This window comes from Leucopleurus acutus, assembly GCF_964270905.1.
Source record: "Leucopleurus acutus genome assembly, chromosome: 11".
NCBI classification, from domain to species: domain Eukaryota; kingdom Metazoa; phylum Chordata; class Mammalia; order Artiodactyla; family Delphinidae; genus Leucopleurus; species Leucopleurus acutus.
In genome coordinates, this window is record NC_139152.1 from 26911718 (window position 1) to 26930034 (window position 18317).

The window sequence follows — 18317 nt, forward strand, 5'->3', positions numbered from 1 at the left end:
TTAAACTTATTTCTAATTATTAGATGATAGACTTTATTTATTACCAAAGAAGTTTCAGACATCATTGAGGGGGATTAGAAAGAAGGGCAGAGGATTTAAAAAGTCCTTTCTGGGAGGCTCAAAATCACAACACATGACCTATCAGCTCTTCTGACTTTAAGCCTGATTCAGTTAGTAGGGCTATTTAAAGATTTTTCTAGTTCATGCTGAGAAGCTACACAGAAGTATCTTGTCTCCTCTTGTTTCTGTGTGTTGTGAAACTCATTTCCCTTGAAAAGTTTTTTACTCTGTGATTGTTTGCACTTTGAAAGACCAGATTCTTTTTCTTTTAAATTGAGATATAATTGACATATAACATTATATTAGTTTCAGGTGTGCAACAGCCAAATTCCCTATTCTAACCTGCAAGGTAGGCACAGTATCTGAGTATGTCTCCAGTGTTGCCTATCTCTCTAATGTAGTCTTAGGCCATCTTCCTTTTGCTTAATCAGCCTCCGCCTCTGATTTTTATTCTTTGCACTCACCAAGCTCTTCTCTGCCTTAGGTTTTTACATATGCTGTTTCCGCTCCTTAGAAAGCAATTCCTCTACATTTTGCATATCCGATTCCTCCATGTTCCTTAGATACTAGTATAAAATCACTTCTTCAGAGAGATCTCCATTGATTATCCTGTTATTTCTTTTTTCTACCTCAATTTTATCCTTATTTTTCTTTAAAAAATTTAAAAAACAAACACACAGATGCTGCTTATTAGGTGTTAAATACTATTCTATTCACAACAATCTCATTTGTAGATTAAATTATTATCCCTTCTTTAAGGATGAGGCAACTGGTGGTCCAGTGGGTAAGACTCCATGCTCCCAATGCAGGGGGCCCAGGTTCGATCCCTGGTCCCTGGTTGGGGAACTAGATCCCACATGCATGCTGCAACTAAGAGTCCACATGCTGCAACTAAGAACCCACATGCTGCAACTAAAAAAAAAAAAAAATGCTGCATGCTGCAACTAAGACCCAGTGCAGCCAAAAATAAATAAACTAAAAAAAAAAAAAGAAGGATGAGGCAACTGAGGCACACACAACTAATAAGTGGTGAATTGGGATTTGACCCAAGCAGACTAAGCTTGTGCTCTTAACCACTATGCTGTAACCTGCCTGTCAATGTCACAATTTGGAATTATTGTATTAATTTGTCTTTTTTGTTGTTGCTGTCTGTTTTTTATTCATGTTATTGTCTGTCCCTCCCAGAACATAAGCTCCATGAATCAGGGACCCTTGAGCACTGACATCTTATTGGTCATTGATTTCACAATGCGTAGTGTTATATCTAGGACATAGTGGGTACTTTATAAACATTGGTTTAATGAATGAATGAGAGCAAGAGAAAGCAATATTCATGCTGACAAAGTTGGTGAAAAGTTGGTTTGAGGTGCTAGACCACAGCAATACAATTTTTTCCTAAATATTTGTTAGAATGTTGCATAAATGATTGGAGGCTGCTAGGATTAAGAAATATGAAGGAACCCTGCTTCTAGGAATGATTTAAGAAATTATTTTCTAGATACTTGTCATTGATTTATATACACATATATATGTATGTGTGTATATATGATATGTATGACATATATAGGAAGAAAGAGAGAAATATAACTGTGAAGTACTGGAAGAGTATGATGTATAAGGAAATGTTTACTTTTTTTCAAGTTTAATACGAACATAGAAAGGATCAAAGTTGTAATAAACAAAATCTTAAAGTATTAAAATAGTGTACATGTCTGAATGAAGTCAGGCTGAATATATTAACAAAAATATATCAGTCAGAAAAATGGGGCAGGATGGAGCATAGGGAATGGGTGGCAATAGAAACTCAGAAAAAGAAAAGTCACAGAAGAAAACTCCATTCTTAGTTCTATCCAAAGGAAGGGGAGACACAAGCAATCTACTCCAAGTGTTATGACCCCTTTGAAGGGCTGTGCTTATACTTTGTGGAGTGAGGGACCGCCAGGGCATCCTGGGAAAAAGACAGTTTTAGCTAACTGCAATTACAGGCTTCCTCTCTCTTCAGCAGTTCATGGTCATTCATCATTGTGACAGAGAATGGGCACTATAGGAGCACACAGGGGTGGGGAGGGGCGTCTCAACTGCAATGAGAGCAAGCCTGCACAGGTGGAATGGAATTCACGGTGGTCCAAAGTTTCAAGTGTTTTCTTTCTTCCTTTCCCCCTTTCCCTTCCCTTCCCTTCCCTTCCCTTCCCTTCTCTCTCTCTTTTTTTGATCAATCATAAGAGAATATTCTGTTGTAATTGTGAGCATGTGGAAGGAATCTTTTTTTGTCCGTTTTCAGAGACAGTGAAAATCACATCCAGAGAACCTATTAGTCAAGGCTTTGTAAGGACACTGTCATTTGCTCTTCCACACCATCAACCATTGCTTTCTTTTTCTTTTCTTTACCCTGGGCACAACAATGGGAGAGTCCTGCATTCTAACTCAGAAAGAGCAGGTGTGTGTGTGTGTGTGTGTGTGTGTGTGTGTGTGTGTGTATGTATGTGTTTGAACACCTCTTGGCCACTGAGAAACAGCTCTGTGACAAGTGCCACCAGGAGACAGGGAAGGAACTGGTCAGATCCTTGATCTATTGATCCCACAGCCTACGAGTTACACAGAAATAGCTCTTTTTCTGCTCCTATTGCTTCCTTTCTTCTTGGTTGTTCTCTATTCTCATCTCTTCTTCTTTACCCTCTTTCATTCTGACTTTGCCTTCATCTCCTTTTGTGACTCTTCATCATCACTCTTTGCATTGATTAAAGTGGTCATTTTACGAGCATATAATATGTAGTCATTGGTTTTGTTTTAGTAATGAGTGAAGGTGAAGCCAACATAATGATTCAGGTTATGGCTGTGGAGTTACGGTTAAATTTTGGCTTCACCAGTTAAGAGTTGCCTGACTTTGGGCAAATCGCTCAACTTTCCTGTGCCTTTCTTTCACCACCTGTAAATTGAGGATAATGGTTCCTACCTCAAAGAGTTGCTGTTAGGATGGGAGAAATTTCATGTACCATACTTCGAAGAAAGCTTAGCACGTGGGCTCCAGAACTATTAGCTCTTATTATTTTAAGAATATTTATTGTAGGGTACTGTTGATACTGTATAGAGGGAATTTCATGCAGTTTTCCTTTATTGAAGAATCCATAGACTAGAACTACTGGGGCAAGAAATAATTGTACCCAGAGGCTTCTGGGTGCATGCATTATAGAGATCTTTTTCTGAGTAGTGATGTTGTGATAAGCTGGGCACAGAAAGCTTGGGTGAGGGCAAGCAATCTTTAGCAAAGACTGTCCTGTAATAAGGTTATTTGGAGAGAGCGTGAGGTGAACCAGGCCATGTAGGGAAAGGAGGGGAGAGATGGGAAGAGGAAGGAGGCGGAAGGGGCGGAAGCGGGAGCGTTGCGCGGGGGCGTCTGGAAGGCTTTGGAAGCACAGCGTTTGGGTGCAGAAGGCCAGGGAAGGATGCCGCGAGCCCAGGGGGTGAGAAGGAGGATGCGCGGGCCCCGAGCGCGTTAGTTACTGTTTGCCTCTCTTTGAGTAAGGCGCCGATTCCAGGCAGCTTCCTGAGCTTGGGCTCACGTCGTAGTGAGAGAGCCGGGCGCCTAAGCCATTCTCCGGGGCTTCGACGCCCACCCGGGCAAAGCCCTGGGAGGAATTCCTGTCGGCGGCGAGCAGGGCGGGCCAGGCCAGGCCTGGCTGGGGGTCCCTCCCCGCGCGCGTCCGGCCGACTAGGCATCGGTCCCGCGCACCCGCGGTGCCGCCCGGCGGGAGGCGCCTCCGGAGGTTTCCGTCTGGTCCCTGCCCCTCCCCCCGCGCCGACTCCGTCCGCCTCCCCGCCCCCCGTTCGGAGCCCCGGCCAGGCGCGGAGGGAGGGAGAGGGCCGACGCTGCATCATTCCGCACCCGCTGCAGCGCGGCCGGACGGAGCAGGTGGAGCGGGCGGGCGCGGCGAGCCGGAGCGCGGGGCCCGACGAGACTGCAGTGACGCTGCCCGGAGACATGGCGGCTGTGCGTCTCTGAATAAGCAGAATCGGAGCCCCTCGCAGCCTCCGGCCGCCGCAGCCTGGCCATGCCGCACGGCTGTTGACCGCACGCAGGGGCCGGCCCGGAGGACACATGCCGCAGCAGCTGCCGCCTCGCCCCTGATCCTCTCCCCTGCATTCTCCATGTTGCATTTCTCGCCGGTTTCTCAGGCGGTGTAGCCGCGGCTGCCGGAGGGGCAACCGGGGCATTGCTCTGCTCGTACGTCCAGCCACACGTTTCTTTTCCGTTTTCATCCTTCCCTCCTTAGTTCCTTTTCCCTTCCCCCGCCTGCTTTGCATCCATCTCCCACACCCCGTTACCCCCTCCTGCCTCCATCCGCCGGGGCTATGGCCGCGGAAGAGGTATTGCAGACTGTGGACCATTATAAGACCGAGATAGAGAGGCTGACCAAGGAGCTCACGGAGACGACCCACGAGAAGATCCAGGCGGCCGAGTACGGGCTGGTGGTACTGGAAGAGAAGCTGACCCTCAAACAGCAGTATGACGAGCTGGAGGCTGAGTATGACAGCCTCAGACAGGAGCTGGAGCAGCTGAAAGAGGTGAGTTGCCTGTCACCTCTTCCTTGCTCGGCCCGGTCCCCCTCCCTCAACTCCCACTCATCATTTTTGAAGAAGTCGGAAAGGATGCTATTGAAAGGACTGTTTCTTCGTCTTAGAATTCTTTGTAGATAAGAGAAGATTGAAAGAGTCCATTGTTTTACCCCCAAGAGAGAATTTGCCCAGGAAATGAATGTATAAGCTGGAATTTGGGAGGCGATGGCTGTTCAGGCTGTGCGGGAGGGAGACTCATAAGAGTCCTCAAGCCTCAGCACTCTAAGGCGACATTCAGCTGGGCTGGAATGCGTAAATCAAACTTCTCAAAACTGCTGTTATATCACGTCCAGGTTTCAGTAACAATCCCATAATCCACAAAGTCGATGAGTGGGTTTGTGTTGAGGACCCACGGTTTCAGGTTGTAGAACCTATGGTACCTCAGCCTTCTGCTGAACATAACCACTCCTTGATGAGATTGGGAACTGTTATTAGGAGAACTCCTTGCCAATCCCATTTGACAAAGACTTGAGCAATCTTCATTCTCCTTGTCTTTAGTTATTCTTGTCATCCGGCAGCAGGAGAAAAACAACTCTACTGCTGGGTGTTGCTGCTGCCTTGATTTCACCTCTGAGTGAGGGTGGGCCATGCCCAAAGTCTTAAAAGGTCACCCTGAACAGGGAAAATTTAATTCCCCTACAAATGGTGTGAAAGAATGGTATATATCAGATGCGTGTGTAGCCGTGCATTTCACGTAAGGCTCTTCTGTTTGAAATGACTGTATGTATAAAACCAGAATGTCACAAATGGGCCATGTATATATAACACTTGTCCTCTTTGATCTTTTGGTATTTGGCTTCTTTTAAAGACTGGCTAATCTATTAGAAGAAAATAAGTAGTGAATATCAAAAATTTAGAAGAATATACATATTGTTGAAGGAACTCAGTCTCTTTTACCCAGTTCCAGGGGTACTATGGGTAGCATAAATGTAAATGTACACACCACTTTTCTATGTGGCATGTCTTTATTTTTAGGTGCATATTGGCATTTAAAATATTATTTCTAATTTGCTATATACACGTTTTTATTCTTATAATGTACTTAAACAGTTTTTCAAGGGGTGTCTTGTGTTATTACATTTAAAAAACATGATTTATGACAGATCTAATCAATTTGCCTTCTAATTTAGTACATAATATGGTAAGCATTTATAGTTTCAGGTATGTCTTATTTTTATTCTGATGCCTAGATGCCAGAAAATAAACATATGGTGAAAACCCCAATTAGAAATCTGATTTTTTGTGCATTAGGCTGTACATTTCTAGTTCATTTTGTTGTTGTTTTGTTTTGTTTTACCATGTACACGTCTATTAACTACAGCTGGACTTAATGGTATTTTCCAACTTAGATTAGGTCTTAAGCTGATATGTTTAAATTCAGTGATGCTAAACCTTGTGAAGTCAGGAAGGTGATGGTAATTTTCAGAGATGTTTTGATGTTGTCTACACTTATCAACACTGCTTTACCAAGACAAGGAAGTGCAAACCAGGCAGTGTTAGCTACCACCTCCTTGATAAAGATGGTAGACTTAATTTAATGAAACGGACTTTAACTGTTAACTGGCCTTCCTGCTTGATTCAAACAACCCTACTAGCGTTTTTCTGTGTCATTGTATTCATCGTGCATAGTAAACCTTAATGCAATTGTCTTTTGCCTTCACTAGACCATGAGCTCTTAAGGCAAGGAATCTGTCTTAATTTATATTGCATCCAAAGTCTTTAACACAAAGCCCAGCACATAGTGAGCATACAATAAGTATTTTATGAAAGAATAAATTTATACTGGAAGAAGATATACTTTATCAAGCATTCACTAGTGCATATTGGTTAGTGTCGGAGAAAGACTAAGAAAATTGAGGAGTATAGGAAGTGATTAGTATTAAACACTACCTGTATTACTTTCATCAGCAGTAATAGGAAAAATGACAAAAAATGTTTCGTAAGAATGGTGTAACAGTGTTTTCTTAATAGAGAATAATGCAAATACCAATTATAATTTTTTTCTGTAAAACAGTGAGGTGTATTTTGTTCTGTACAGCAGGAGGTTAATAAAAGTTTATCAGGATTATTTTTGCCAAATGATACTTGTTTACATATGTATTTTGAGTTGCATTTGGCATAAATATAATTTAATTTTATGTTCCCAATGAACTGGCTTATACTATTATATAAAAATGTATTTTAAGGTAATAAAAAAACATTATATTGATTATTTGATAGTGAGACCTGTGATTTTGATCCTTTAAACATGATGTATACTTTAGTTGGGAGTATTATTTAAATGAGCTAAATCAGTCTCAGTAATGTTTCCTGTTTGAAAAGTAAATCCAAAATAATTGTGCGAACTAAGATATTGCAGTGATGATATCATATAGAAGCCATTTTTGAAAAACGCGTTTTGTTAGCGCTCTGATTTTTCAAAAGGAAGTTTTGTTCATTTGCAGGTATATATAGGAAATGATGTTCTTGCTCTATACTATAAAACCAAGTATAAAATCTTTGGTTTATTTCCAGGCTGTTTCAACAGATATGATTCATTTAAAAGTAATTGGACCAGTTTATGGGAATGTCAACAGAAAAATACTGTGCTAAGTCCAAGCTGCATGTTAGTAATTTGCAGTGTCGCGACACGGCTGTCTCTAAGGTCATGTTGTTTTCAAGAGTCAGCACCCAGCAATGCTGCTGCCCTCCTTCCCAGGCTGTATACAGCTCTGACAATAATGCAGGTGAGCAGTATTGCTGAAGATGTGTAGAATCAAGGGGATGAATTCATTAATTTTTTTCTAGTTATTTTCTTCCCTAAGTCTGGATTGCTCTTTGGCTTGGCCTCATATCATTAGGGCTCTGCCCGGTGCCTACATGACTACTGTAATTCTGAAAGAACACACTTGAAAGTACTAATGATGTGAAAAGAATGACTTCTGAGATCATCATAATGTTCTCCTTTTCATTATCTTTGGGGAGCTGGACAAAGCACATGTCCACGAGAATACTTAGTTACGGCTTTATGATTTCATGAATAATGCTTGCTTTTCAGTGGCCTGGGGGGCACCCATGCCCAGTTATGTTCAGGGCCTGGCTGATTGTATGTTTGGGATATGTGTAAATCAGCACTGTGCCTGTCACCCAAGCCAAAATAGTGTTTGAAGAAGAGTCTTTTCTACGATAATTTGAAACTTAAAAATAAACATTCATTAAAAAAAAAAACCCTAGAATTTAAGGTTTTTGTTTTGTTTTGTTTTTTGTTTTAAAAATGTTTTAAATTTAGAATGTAGGAAAGTTTTAAAAGATCCCCTTAGAAAGAAATGATTCAGCATTCCTGGTAACATTTTAGAAAACACATCCATGTGACAACTTCAGAAAAGTTTTGCAGCTGGGATACAGTGGACTGTCTACTAAGAATCTTCAACTCATTTCCTTGCTCATTTTCTCAACCTGATACTAAGGATAGACACCAGCTGCTGAGGAAGCACTTTGTGGACACAGAGCAGCTTTTCGTCTTAGAGCCAACTTGATGCTTTTTCAGGACTATAGTTAAATCATTCAAGAAATAAACACTGAACTTACATACCTTTAGAGATTGTCACATTAGGGACCTGACAAAAGCCATTTACCTGAATTCATCTTTAAACAGAACTAATTTTTTTCCTCTTATGCTTAGAAAGATTGTTAGTTTCTCTTCTCTTTGTAAATTCTAAATCATAAAATCATATGGGGAACCCCCCCATATTTCTTTTCCAGTCTATGAATAAACATAGAGAAAGTTAACATTGAATTTATCTATCTAAGCTAGTATTTTTATCTCTTGTTGTTTTTAAAGAAGACATGTTATACTTATCACATTTATTATCAAATTAATTAAAACATCTAAAGTATATGGACATATACTTTTGGAAAGTGTTTATAAGCAACCTCAACAAAAAACATAATCACTTTAATCATATATTTTTTGACCCAGTTTCTCTAACTTGTACCATTTTTCCTTTTTATTTCAACTCAAGATTTCATCCCTGGCAAAGTTATTTCTCAGATACCATTTAGCAAGATTTTATAATCTCTCATCACATTAATCATATTTGCATGAACATGTACAGCAGCCATGGTTTGAAGATTTTTTTCAGAATTTTATGCTTACAAATATTCTTCCCTATCTTTCCAATAAATACACTTGTACTTTATGGATATTGCATTCCAAATTTGAAAATATGATAATTAACTTGTATGTTGAAATATATAGAAAAGACTTTCTTACACCTAAGATTTTACTTGTAAACATGGCTTTGAAGAAGAGAAGGGCATGAAGCGGTGCATAGTCTGACTGTGCACCTAATTCATTATGCTAGACTTCCCTGGCTCTCCAGTGATTAAGACTCTGTGCTCCCAAATGCAGGGGACACAGGTTTGATCCCTGGTCGGGGAAGATCCTGCATGCCGCATGGCATGGCCAAAAAAAAAACATACAAAAAAAATTCATTATGCTAAAGGAGAAGTAGCAGGAGATGAAATTGGGAAAGTGGCAGTGGCCGTATTTTGTCTTAGGGATGGGGAACCATTAAAAGGAAATGAAAGGAAACAGTAACTGTGTTTGGTGCCTTACATTTTATCTTATTTAATCTTCAAAGTAACTCAGAGGCTTATTGCCTTTTTTTACAGATAAGAAAGTAATTAAAGTAATAAAACATTGAACTATGTATACAGCCCCATTTAGGACTAGGCACTTTGTATGCCTTATTGGTAATTCTTATAGCAATCCTTCTACAAGGTAGATATGGCTTGCATCATACAGAAGAGAAAACTTGGTCTTAGAGAGGCTATGGGTCCTTCTCAAGGCCACAAAGCTAAGTGGTGAAACCTGGTTCAGGAAGAAGCCCACTTTCTTTGCACCTTACTACCCTGACATGCTCAAATACCTCAGTCAACATGCAGTTTAGAAGGTCATGGTATTGGTGGTAGAGGGCGGATTGGAGCTGTGCAGAGACAGTAGGGGTAGTGAGGGGAGGACAAACCTGAGGGCTGTTTAGGAGGTGTAGGGTGGAACGCGGTGTTGGATGTGACTGGGTGTGGAATGTGAGGAAGAGCGTGGATTTGAGAATATCAGGATGGATTAGAAGGTGGTTCCATTCACAAAGGAAGGTTCTAGGGGGAAAGAACAGTTTCAGAGGGTAAAGTTGATGCCTGAGTTATATGAGGTTTTTAAGTTCATGTTTTCTTTTTAGGGGAGGAATAAGTTGCATGATAAAATACTCAACTCTCAGTTTAATAAGACAAATGAATAATTTGTGCAATTGGTTGTCATTTTATTCAAACCTAATTTCCAGAATATGGAATATATGAACAGTTTAATGATGTTTTCACAGTTTGTTTGCATTCTTTTTTCTTTTTTAATTTTTATTTATTTATTTATTTTTGGCTCTGTTGAGTTTTCGTTGCTGTGCGCGGACTTTCAGTTGCGGTGACCGGGGGCTACTCTTCCTTGCGGTGTGCGGGCTTCTCATTGCGGTGGCTTCTCTTGTTGTGGAGTATGGGCTCTAGGCATGTGGGCTTCAGTAGTTGTGGCTCGCGGGCTCTAGAGTGCAGGCTCAGTAGTTGTGGTGCACGGACTTAGTTGCTCCGTGGCATATGGGATCTTCCCGGACCGGGGCTTGAACCCACGTCCCCTGCATTGGCAGGCGGATTCTTAACCACTGCGCCGCCAGGGAATCCCGTTTGCATTCTGAATTGAGAGATGTATAAACTCATAAACAAATGGCAAGAAGCTGGCCTGGCACAGTGAGGAAAACCAGCCCTTGCAGACCTCTAGGGTTAGGGGTGCTGGAAGCAACGTCACTCACCTCCCACTGACTGATACTTGAGAGTACATTACCACTTTTACTTTTTTCTTTCTTTTTTTGGCCGCAAGAGTTTGATTACCCTTTAAAGGGCAGTTACCATTGTGGGGCTTCCCTGGTGGCGCAGTGGTTGAGAATCCGCCTGCCGATGCAGGGGACACAGGTTCGTGCCCCGGTCTGGGAAGATCCCACATACCGCGGAGTGGCTGGGCCCGTGAGCCATGGCCGCTGAGCCTGCGCGTCCGGAGCCTGTGCTCTGCAACGGGAGAGGCCACAACAGTGAGAAGCCCGGGTACCGCCAAAAAAAAAAAAAAAAAAAAAGAAATTACCATTGTGTAATTATGACAATTTGTGGCAACAGTCCCAGTTGGATAAAAGCATAGACAAATAAATAGTTTCCCCTTCCTCTCCTCCCAGTTCTGTCTCTGTTGCTAATACTTTGGTGCGTATTCTCTTATACTTGTTTTAAATAACTTTAAACATGTGAATCCATATGCACGCTTCTTTGTTGTTCTTATTCTTTAGTTTTTATAAAAATGGACTCATGCCGTACGTATTACTCTGTAACGTGACATTTTTTATTTAATAGTATATCCTTTCAAAATACAGGTATTTCTAGGACAGGGCTGTATTTTTAAGGCACTGGCGTTTCAAGTGTGAAGCAAATGGGACTGATTAGGGCAGAAAACCAGCCTCAGGGAGTGTGGTCGGCACTGGAGACCAGGAGAGGTGGGGAGGTGGCCCAGGGTCTGCCCTCAGGATAGCTTGGGTGGCCCTGTGAGAGAGAAAACTAGTGTAGGTGTGTGTGAAAGAAACTGATGGGATTTGTTTGGTTGGCCCATGGCAGGCCTGTGATATACCAAGGGAAAAGATGGGAAGTTTTATGGGTGAACTGGAAGCGATTTTGATTCCTTGTCTACTTGGCTGGTGTCAGACCTACGTGGACACCATAATAGGTGGCTGGTTTCCAGGGCCGGCAAGAGCTGGTCCTGCAGTGTGGCCACATCCTGTCCATGCTGGGTCTTGGGGAGAAGCCAGGATGATGCAGGCAGTTGGGCCTCATTATGTTAGCCCATCTTTGCCCTGTGACAGTTGAGTTTTTTTGTTTTTAACTTTTCATAAAAAATTATTTTTATTATTATACTATTTTGGTTGTAATTGTAAAGATAATTTACTTTTATTGAAGACAATAAAGTATACAAAGGTATGAAGAAAATTAAAACCACCCATAATTTTTATTAGTCCTATATTTTTAATCTACATTGTCAACTATTTTACATTATATAACCAATCAGAATTTTTTTTTTTTTTTTGCTTTAGATTGTCCATTACTTCTTTTTCTTTAAACACAGCCTTCATCAGAGGCATGTCCATTACTTCTTGTTCTGTTACATTTATTCATTCAAAAGTTTTTCTGAGTGGCTGCTATGTTGACACTATGCTGCTTGCTGAAGATAAAAGGTTGAGCAAGACAGACAAGATGGAGCTGCCTGAATGGAGCTTACGGGGAGATAGTCAGAAAGCACACACGCGTGTCAGATGTGAGAAATGCCACGAGTGAAGAGATGGGGGCTGGCTGGGGAAAGCATGATCAGGAAAAGCCTCTCCCAGGAGGTGACGTTTGAGCCCAGACCTGAATGATGAGAACGAGCCAGTAATGTGGAGATTGAGGGAAGTGATTTTTTAGGAAGAGGGACAAGTACAAAGATTGTGGAACTCTGTTGGTAGTTGTTAGGGGAAATGGTGGGTGACCATGCCCTGTAAAAATAACCATTCATATAAAGAAGATGTGGTACAATGGAATACTACTCACCCATAAAAAAGAATGAAATTTTGCTTTTGCAACAACATGGATGGACCTGAAGGGTATTATGCTTAGTGAAATAAGTCAGACAGAGAAACACAGATACTGAATGTTATCATTTATATGTAGAATCTAAAAAATAAAATAAATGAATGAATGTATCAAAACAGAAACAGACTCACAGGTATAGAGTACAAACTAGTGGTTACTAGTGGAGAGAAGGAAATGGGGAGGGGCAAGACAGGGATAGGGATTAAGAAGTACAAACTACTATGTATAAAATAAATAAGCTACAAGAATATATTGTGCAGCACAGGGAATATAGCCAATATTTTATAATAACTTTAAATGGAGTATAATCTGTAAAAGTTTTGAATCACTATGTTATACACCTGAGAACTAATATAATATTGTAAATCAATTATACCTTAATAAAAAAAGGAAAATTAAAAAAAAATCACCATTCATTTGAAAAATGACCATCCATAAAGTAGTGTATTGCCTTTAGATTCTTCACATGAGATTTTGGAACTGGACATCAGAAGTATTTGTGCAGAGCTTAGATCCCTCTGAGGTCTTCTTTTTGAAGAGGTGACTTTCAATACAGATTACTCATTAGGATCAGCTGGGTGATTTATAAAACTACTGCTTCCTGGACCCCACCCTGAGGCAATTCAAACAGTCATTGGAGGTGGAGAGGGGCTTCAGTATATTAACCCCACTCCCCTCATAGGTGCAACTAGGGCTGAGAGCCTCTCTCCTAGAAACTTCCAACTCTAGGAGTAAATGACTCCATAGGAATAGAAGTGTTTGATAAGAAAAGCTGGGAAGTCATGAGCCATGAGGTATGTAAACCTCAATGGCACAGTCGTTTTACTTCTCTGTTTTCTATAAATGAAGACACTTGGGAAAGCCTTTCAGAAAACCAACAAATGTCATCAAAAACTTAACTATGTTAAAATGTAAAATAGATAGCTAGTGGGAAGCAGCTGCGTAGCACAGGGAGATCAGCTCGGTGCTTTGTGACCACCTGGAGGGGTGGGATAGGGAGGGTGGGAGGGAGGGAGGGAGACGCAAGAGGGAAGAGGTATGGGGATAGATGTATATGTATAACTGATTCACTTTGTTATAAAGCAGAAACTAACACACCATTGTAAAGCAGTTATACTCCAATAAAGATGTTAAAGAAAACAAAAAAACAGAAAAGCTTAACTATGTTAGACAATTAAGATGCATGCTAAAAGTATATAATTTTCGATCCTTCAGGGTTGTTTGAAGCTTCCTTTAAAAGTTATTTGTCTCCTTTGTTGTGTCTGTTTTGTTGCTCTATTCTGTTTGCAGTTGTTTATGCCAGCTTTACAAATTCATAAATAGAATATTAGAAAAGAATTGCTTTGATGGATTGATCTTTAACTTCTGGGGTTATTATCACTTGTTCTTTTGGTTATACATGCTTACTGTTTTCAAATATTATTTTATGGAGAAAAAGCACTACACTAAAATGTAGTATTTATCTGGTATGTTTCTATCTTTATATTTAGAAATGAAAAAAAGAAACCTGGTTACATTTATGGGAAGTACACAGTAACAGTAGCAATTTCCTTAAGAATGTTTTGTTGCACAGTTTGGTGTGGGTCTGTAAATAGAAGGTTCAGAATGATGGGTCTTTGTTTTTCTCCTGGCATACTGCAGACTAATGTGGAATCAAATGCCACTGCTGAAGAGCTCTTAGCCATCAATTTTTGAAATTGAAAGAGGTTTATATTATAACATGAATGTGCTTTGTTGATAAGCCTCACTGATTGCCATTCTCTAGATAGTTTTAGGAGATTTTTTGAAGTTGACCTCCATGTGAGGTAATTAGATGGAGACAGGATAAGTGTAATCTTGTACATGGCTTCTTTTGATGAACTGAAGACACCACCATCTTACAGATTATCTTTTTGGCATACATGGCCATTTTCCCCCCTTTAAATCATAATCTGACATTCTTTCTGCTAATGCTGGTATGTGTGCTGAGCCTTTAAGCTCAAAACCTCAAGGAAATATAATTAGGAAGAAAAAGCAACCACTAGAGGGAGAGAAAAAAGGATATAACACACTTGAAAACTAATTATAAATGCTTTAAAATTGTTGGCCCTTTGGATTATATTTTTAAGTTGATAAATGTTATTAGTGTTGGTGATTCACAATTAACTATGGTTTAATGATCTCATTCTAATGATCTGAACAACAAAAACCCCTTTCGTTAATATTTTAAAATAATTTAGAACTAGGACCCTTTTTTAAAAAAAATTATTTATTTATTTTAGTTGCGCTGGGTCTTAGTTGCGGAAGGGGGGCTCCTTAGTTGAGGCTTGCCGGCTCCTTTAGTTGTGGCACATGTGCTCCTTAGTTGCGGCTGGTGGGCTCCTTAGTTGTGGCATGTGTGTGAGATCTAGTTCCCTGACCAGGAATCGAACCCGTGTGCCCTGCATTGGAAGGCGGATTCTTAACCACTGCGCCACCAAGGAAGCCCCACAATTACACTTTTAGACAATGGTTATAGTAAGACATTTCAGGAAATGACAATGCAAAGAACTGTCATCATTGATCAATTCCAAATGAAAACTTTTTAAGTTGCATTTTAATTTGTGATGCTAATGTGATTTAGAAATATGGACACCAAAGTAAATATCATGAACAGGTAGGTCATTGCATAAAGCTAACTAAGGTTCACTCATTCTTTCTTACAAAAACAATATATTCAACACCTCCTATGTGTTAGGCACAGATCTAGGTGCTGAGAATACAGCAGAGACAAAACCCAACAGGAATATCCATGCTCATGAAGCTTACATTCTGTGGGAGAATGGAAGGGGAGACAATAAACAAAATGAATAAGTGAAATAGAATGTTAGATGGTCCTAAATGCTATAGAGAAAAATAGAGTGTGAAAGGGGGGAGATTGCCTGTGAAGTGGGGAAGGATCAGAGAAAGCCTCCTTGAGAGGGACGGGCAAAGAGGCTGCGTGGCTGGAGGGGTTGGGGTGGGATGTCAATAGTAGATGAGGTCAGAAAGGGAATGGGTGTCAGTGATGCAGCAGCTTTTAAATTGTTACCAGGACTGTGGCTTTTACTCTTGAATGATAAGGGAAACTTTTGGAGGATTTGAGAACAGGAGACCGTGTCCTACGCCTTTTTTCCCCCACATGTGTGTACATTCAAGGAGACTGTAACCTCCTTCAGGGAAAAGGAGATCAAATTAACCTGGTAGCTCATGAGATTTGTCGCATGCTTCTCCCTGCCTCCCCCACAGCGAGTGTGTAAGAGATGTCTGTGGTATTGCATTCATTTAGGCTGGAAGAAAAAGGTGAAGTAATTAAGACAGTTATTTTGAAAAGAGGTTGAACTAGACTACCTGTTTTAAAAGTAACCATTTGTTTGAGCAATTAAATCAGTTTACTAAAAAAGATACTGTGTTGACTTGCCTGGGTCCTTGAACCATAATCTTTACTTAACTTTCTTCTACTCTGTCCCTTATTCTGGACGATATGAGCCATTTAGTAGACCTTAGTCTAACGTGACGTAAGGACAGATTAACATTGTATTACTGGTTCTGTGCCACAGTTGATATTCTAGTTCCTGAGGGACTGGAATGGATGCTGGTCATTCGTGCATTCATTCATTCATGTATTAAATAGTTAGAGAGCATCAGTTATATGCCAAGTTTATGCTGGGTGTACAAAAATGAGGAAAACGTGGTCTTTATTTTTAAGTTAGTTATTTGCTGTTAGAGGCAAAAGACATGAACAAATGTGATTAAGGTGTTTTATTGGAAAGATCATGGGTTTTTGAGTCAGAACAAACTGTATTTGAATTTGGTTAGTAACTCTGTGATCTTAGGCTAATACTTAAAACCCTACGAATCTCACTTTCCTCCTCTGTAAAATGGAGGGAGATAGTAACTATAGATGTTAAAGAAAAATCCATCTAAAGCATTTAATGCAGTCCCTGACACCTAGTAAGCACCCGATAAATGATGGATGTGATGGTGATAATAATTCATAATAATAGCAAAATAGTAAAAATAATAATGTGTTGGCTGTGCTTGATAGGACACCAAAGTGGAGGGCAGCAAACTCAAAGCAATCAGAGAGAAGTTTCTGATCAGGGCGACGTGTGAAGGGGCATGGAGAACAAGGAGGGATTTTCCAGGCAGATGAGGGGCAGAGTCCTTCAGGAAGAAGAAACAGCCTGCAAAGGAGGGAGGATTGCAGCGAACGTTGCTCTTCAGCATCTGTGTTGTTGCAGGTGGCATTTGAAATGGGATGACGGGTGGGAGATGGTTTGGGGGGAGGCGATGAAGGGCCTTGGAAGGAGGCTTGTCGGTTCCCCCACCTCGGCTCCGGCGTGGCTGACCATGGCGACGTCTGCCTGGGAAGGCTTTGCCCCTGAGCGCCAGGTCCCGATGACAAGGTGAGAAGTACCTCCACCTAACAAGGGGTCTGGAAGTCTCTGCTGCTCCTGTGCCCCGTTTGGTGTGTTTTCGGGTTTGTTTTAGCCTCCTGGCCTCTTGTGAGTTGGAGAGTGGCAGCTTCCCAGTCTTACCCCATTGTGACCAGGTTGCCTGGTTGCCCCTTCAGTGAGGGTCCTCAGTGCCACTGTCCTTCCGTGTGGCTGGGCTGCTTCTGCTCCTGAGAGCCCTCATCGCTCACCCACCCTCTGATTCCTGACTCCCTCGGCTCTGAGAGCCACAGGCCCTGCGGTCTTGACGTAGATTCTAACCTGTCGACCAGACCCCGCGTGTTGAGCTCTGTCCATGCTAGACTTAATATTTCCTCGCTCGTTGCCTTTGCTGTTTAGGACTCATGGCTGTTTTCCTCCTCTCTTGTCTTTTCTCTCAGTTGTCATTGATTGAGCTTCAACCTCCATTTTGCTGCTTTTCTACGAGTATCTCCCTTATGCCTCTGCAACGGGGTCAGGCCACTTGTGGGACTGCTAAGGAGCTTGATCTATATACCATGGGAAAAGCATCGACAGTGTCAAAGCAGGAGAGTAATATCATTAACTTTATGTTTGAAAACAGTGATTTTTGGCTTTGGATTCTGACTACAGTGGTCTGGGACCTCTGACTAACCCTTCTTCTGGGAACAATGAAAAATGCTAGAAAAAATATAAAACTAGCCTTTAAAATGCATGAATGAATTGACTTCTTAGTAAGAATACTCAGAGGCTACAACTGAATAAAAGCAAGAACCTTTAGATGTAAGCAGCACATCAACGCTTTTGCCTTGAGTGCATTTAATATGTAGCTCTATAAAAATTCTGCCCTTGGTTATTTTGTTCTTACCAGAGTCATGGGAAAAATAAATTTCTGCACTAATTCCCAATTAACTGGTCTATTTAATAATAAATAATATCATACTCCTGTAAAATTTAAAACGTTTATGGAAAAGGCTCAGATGAAATATTACCTAAGCTGGAATTCATTTCTTTTTATCAACTTATATTTTTTCATTTTTCATATTATGAAAAATGTAATTCTTCCTCTTCTTAAAAAAAAAACCTTTATAGTGTTATTTGTGTTCAGATAGTTTTAAATCAATAATTTTCTCCTTATGTTTATAGCTTAATTATATTTTCAAGTCAAAACTATTTGAGGTTTTTCCCCTTTATAATCTAATATTAACAATATGGAGTAAAAATTCAGCAATCCAGCATCACATTTAAAACTCCCTGTTTAACATTAAAAAGTAAGACTTCCCCAGTCTCTTTTTCTCCTTGTATACTTTTCTTTCTCATCTTTTATCCCTTCACTTTCCATTAACTTTACACCAGAATATCAAGGATTTAATGGATCATGAAAGAATGAACTCTAATTAGGAGAAAATCCCTGGGAACATTTATTAAATGTCAATGTGGAGGAAATCTTCCTAAGCAAGATATAAAACTTAGAATCAAAAGGCAAGACTGACACATTTGGTTACATAGAAATTTTTTTGAAAACTGAGGTAGGCACCACAAACCAGA

General features: G+C 40.6%; 1 protein-coding gene across 10 annotated transcripts in view; it reads left to right on the top strand.

The window, feature by feature from the left end:
- Positions 1 to 4410: 4410 nt before the first annotated feature.
- Positions 4411 to 18317, top strand: part of BICD1 (BICD cargo adaptor 1) — a gene marked incomplete at both ends in the record, with an annotated part of 208901 nt that continues 194994 nt past the window's right edge. For all 10 annotated transcript variants that reach the window (XM_082851085.1, XM_082851089.1, XM_082851088.1 and 7 more), the window contains one exon: positions 4411 to 4623. In XM_082851085.1, coding sequence (XP_082707211.1) covers positions 4411 to 4623 — 213 coding nt within the window. The remainder of the gene's footprint in view (positions 4624 to 18317) is intronic.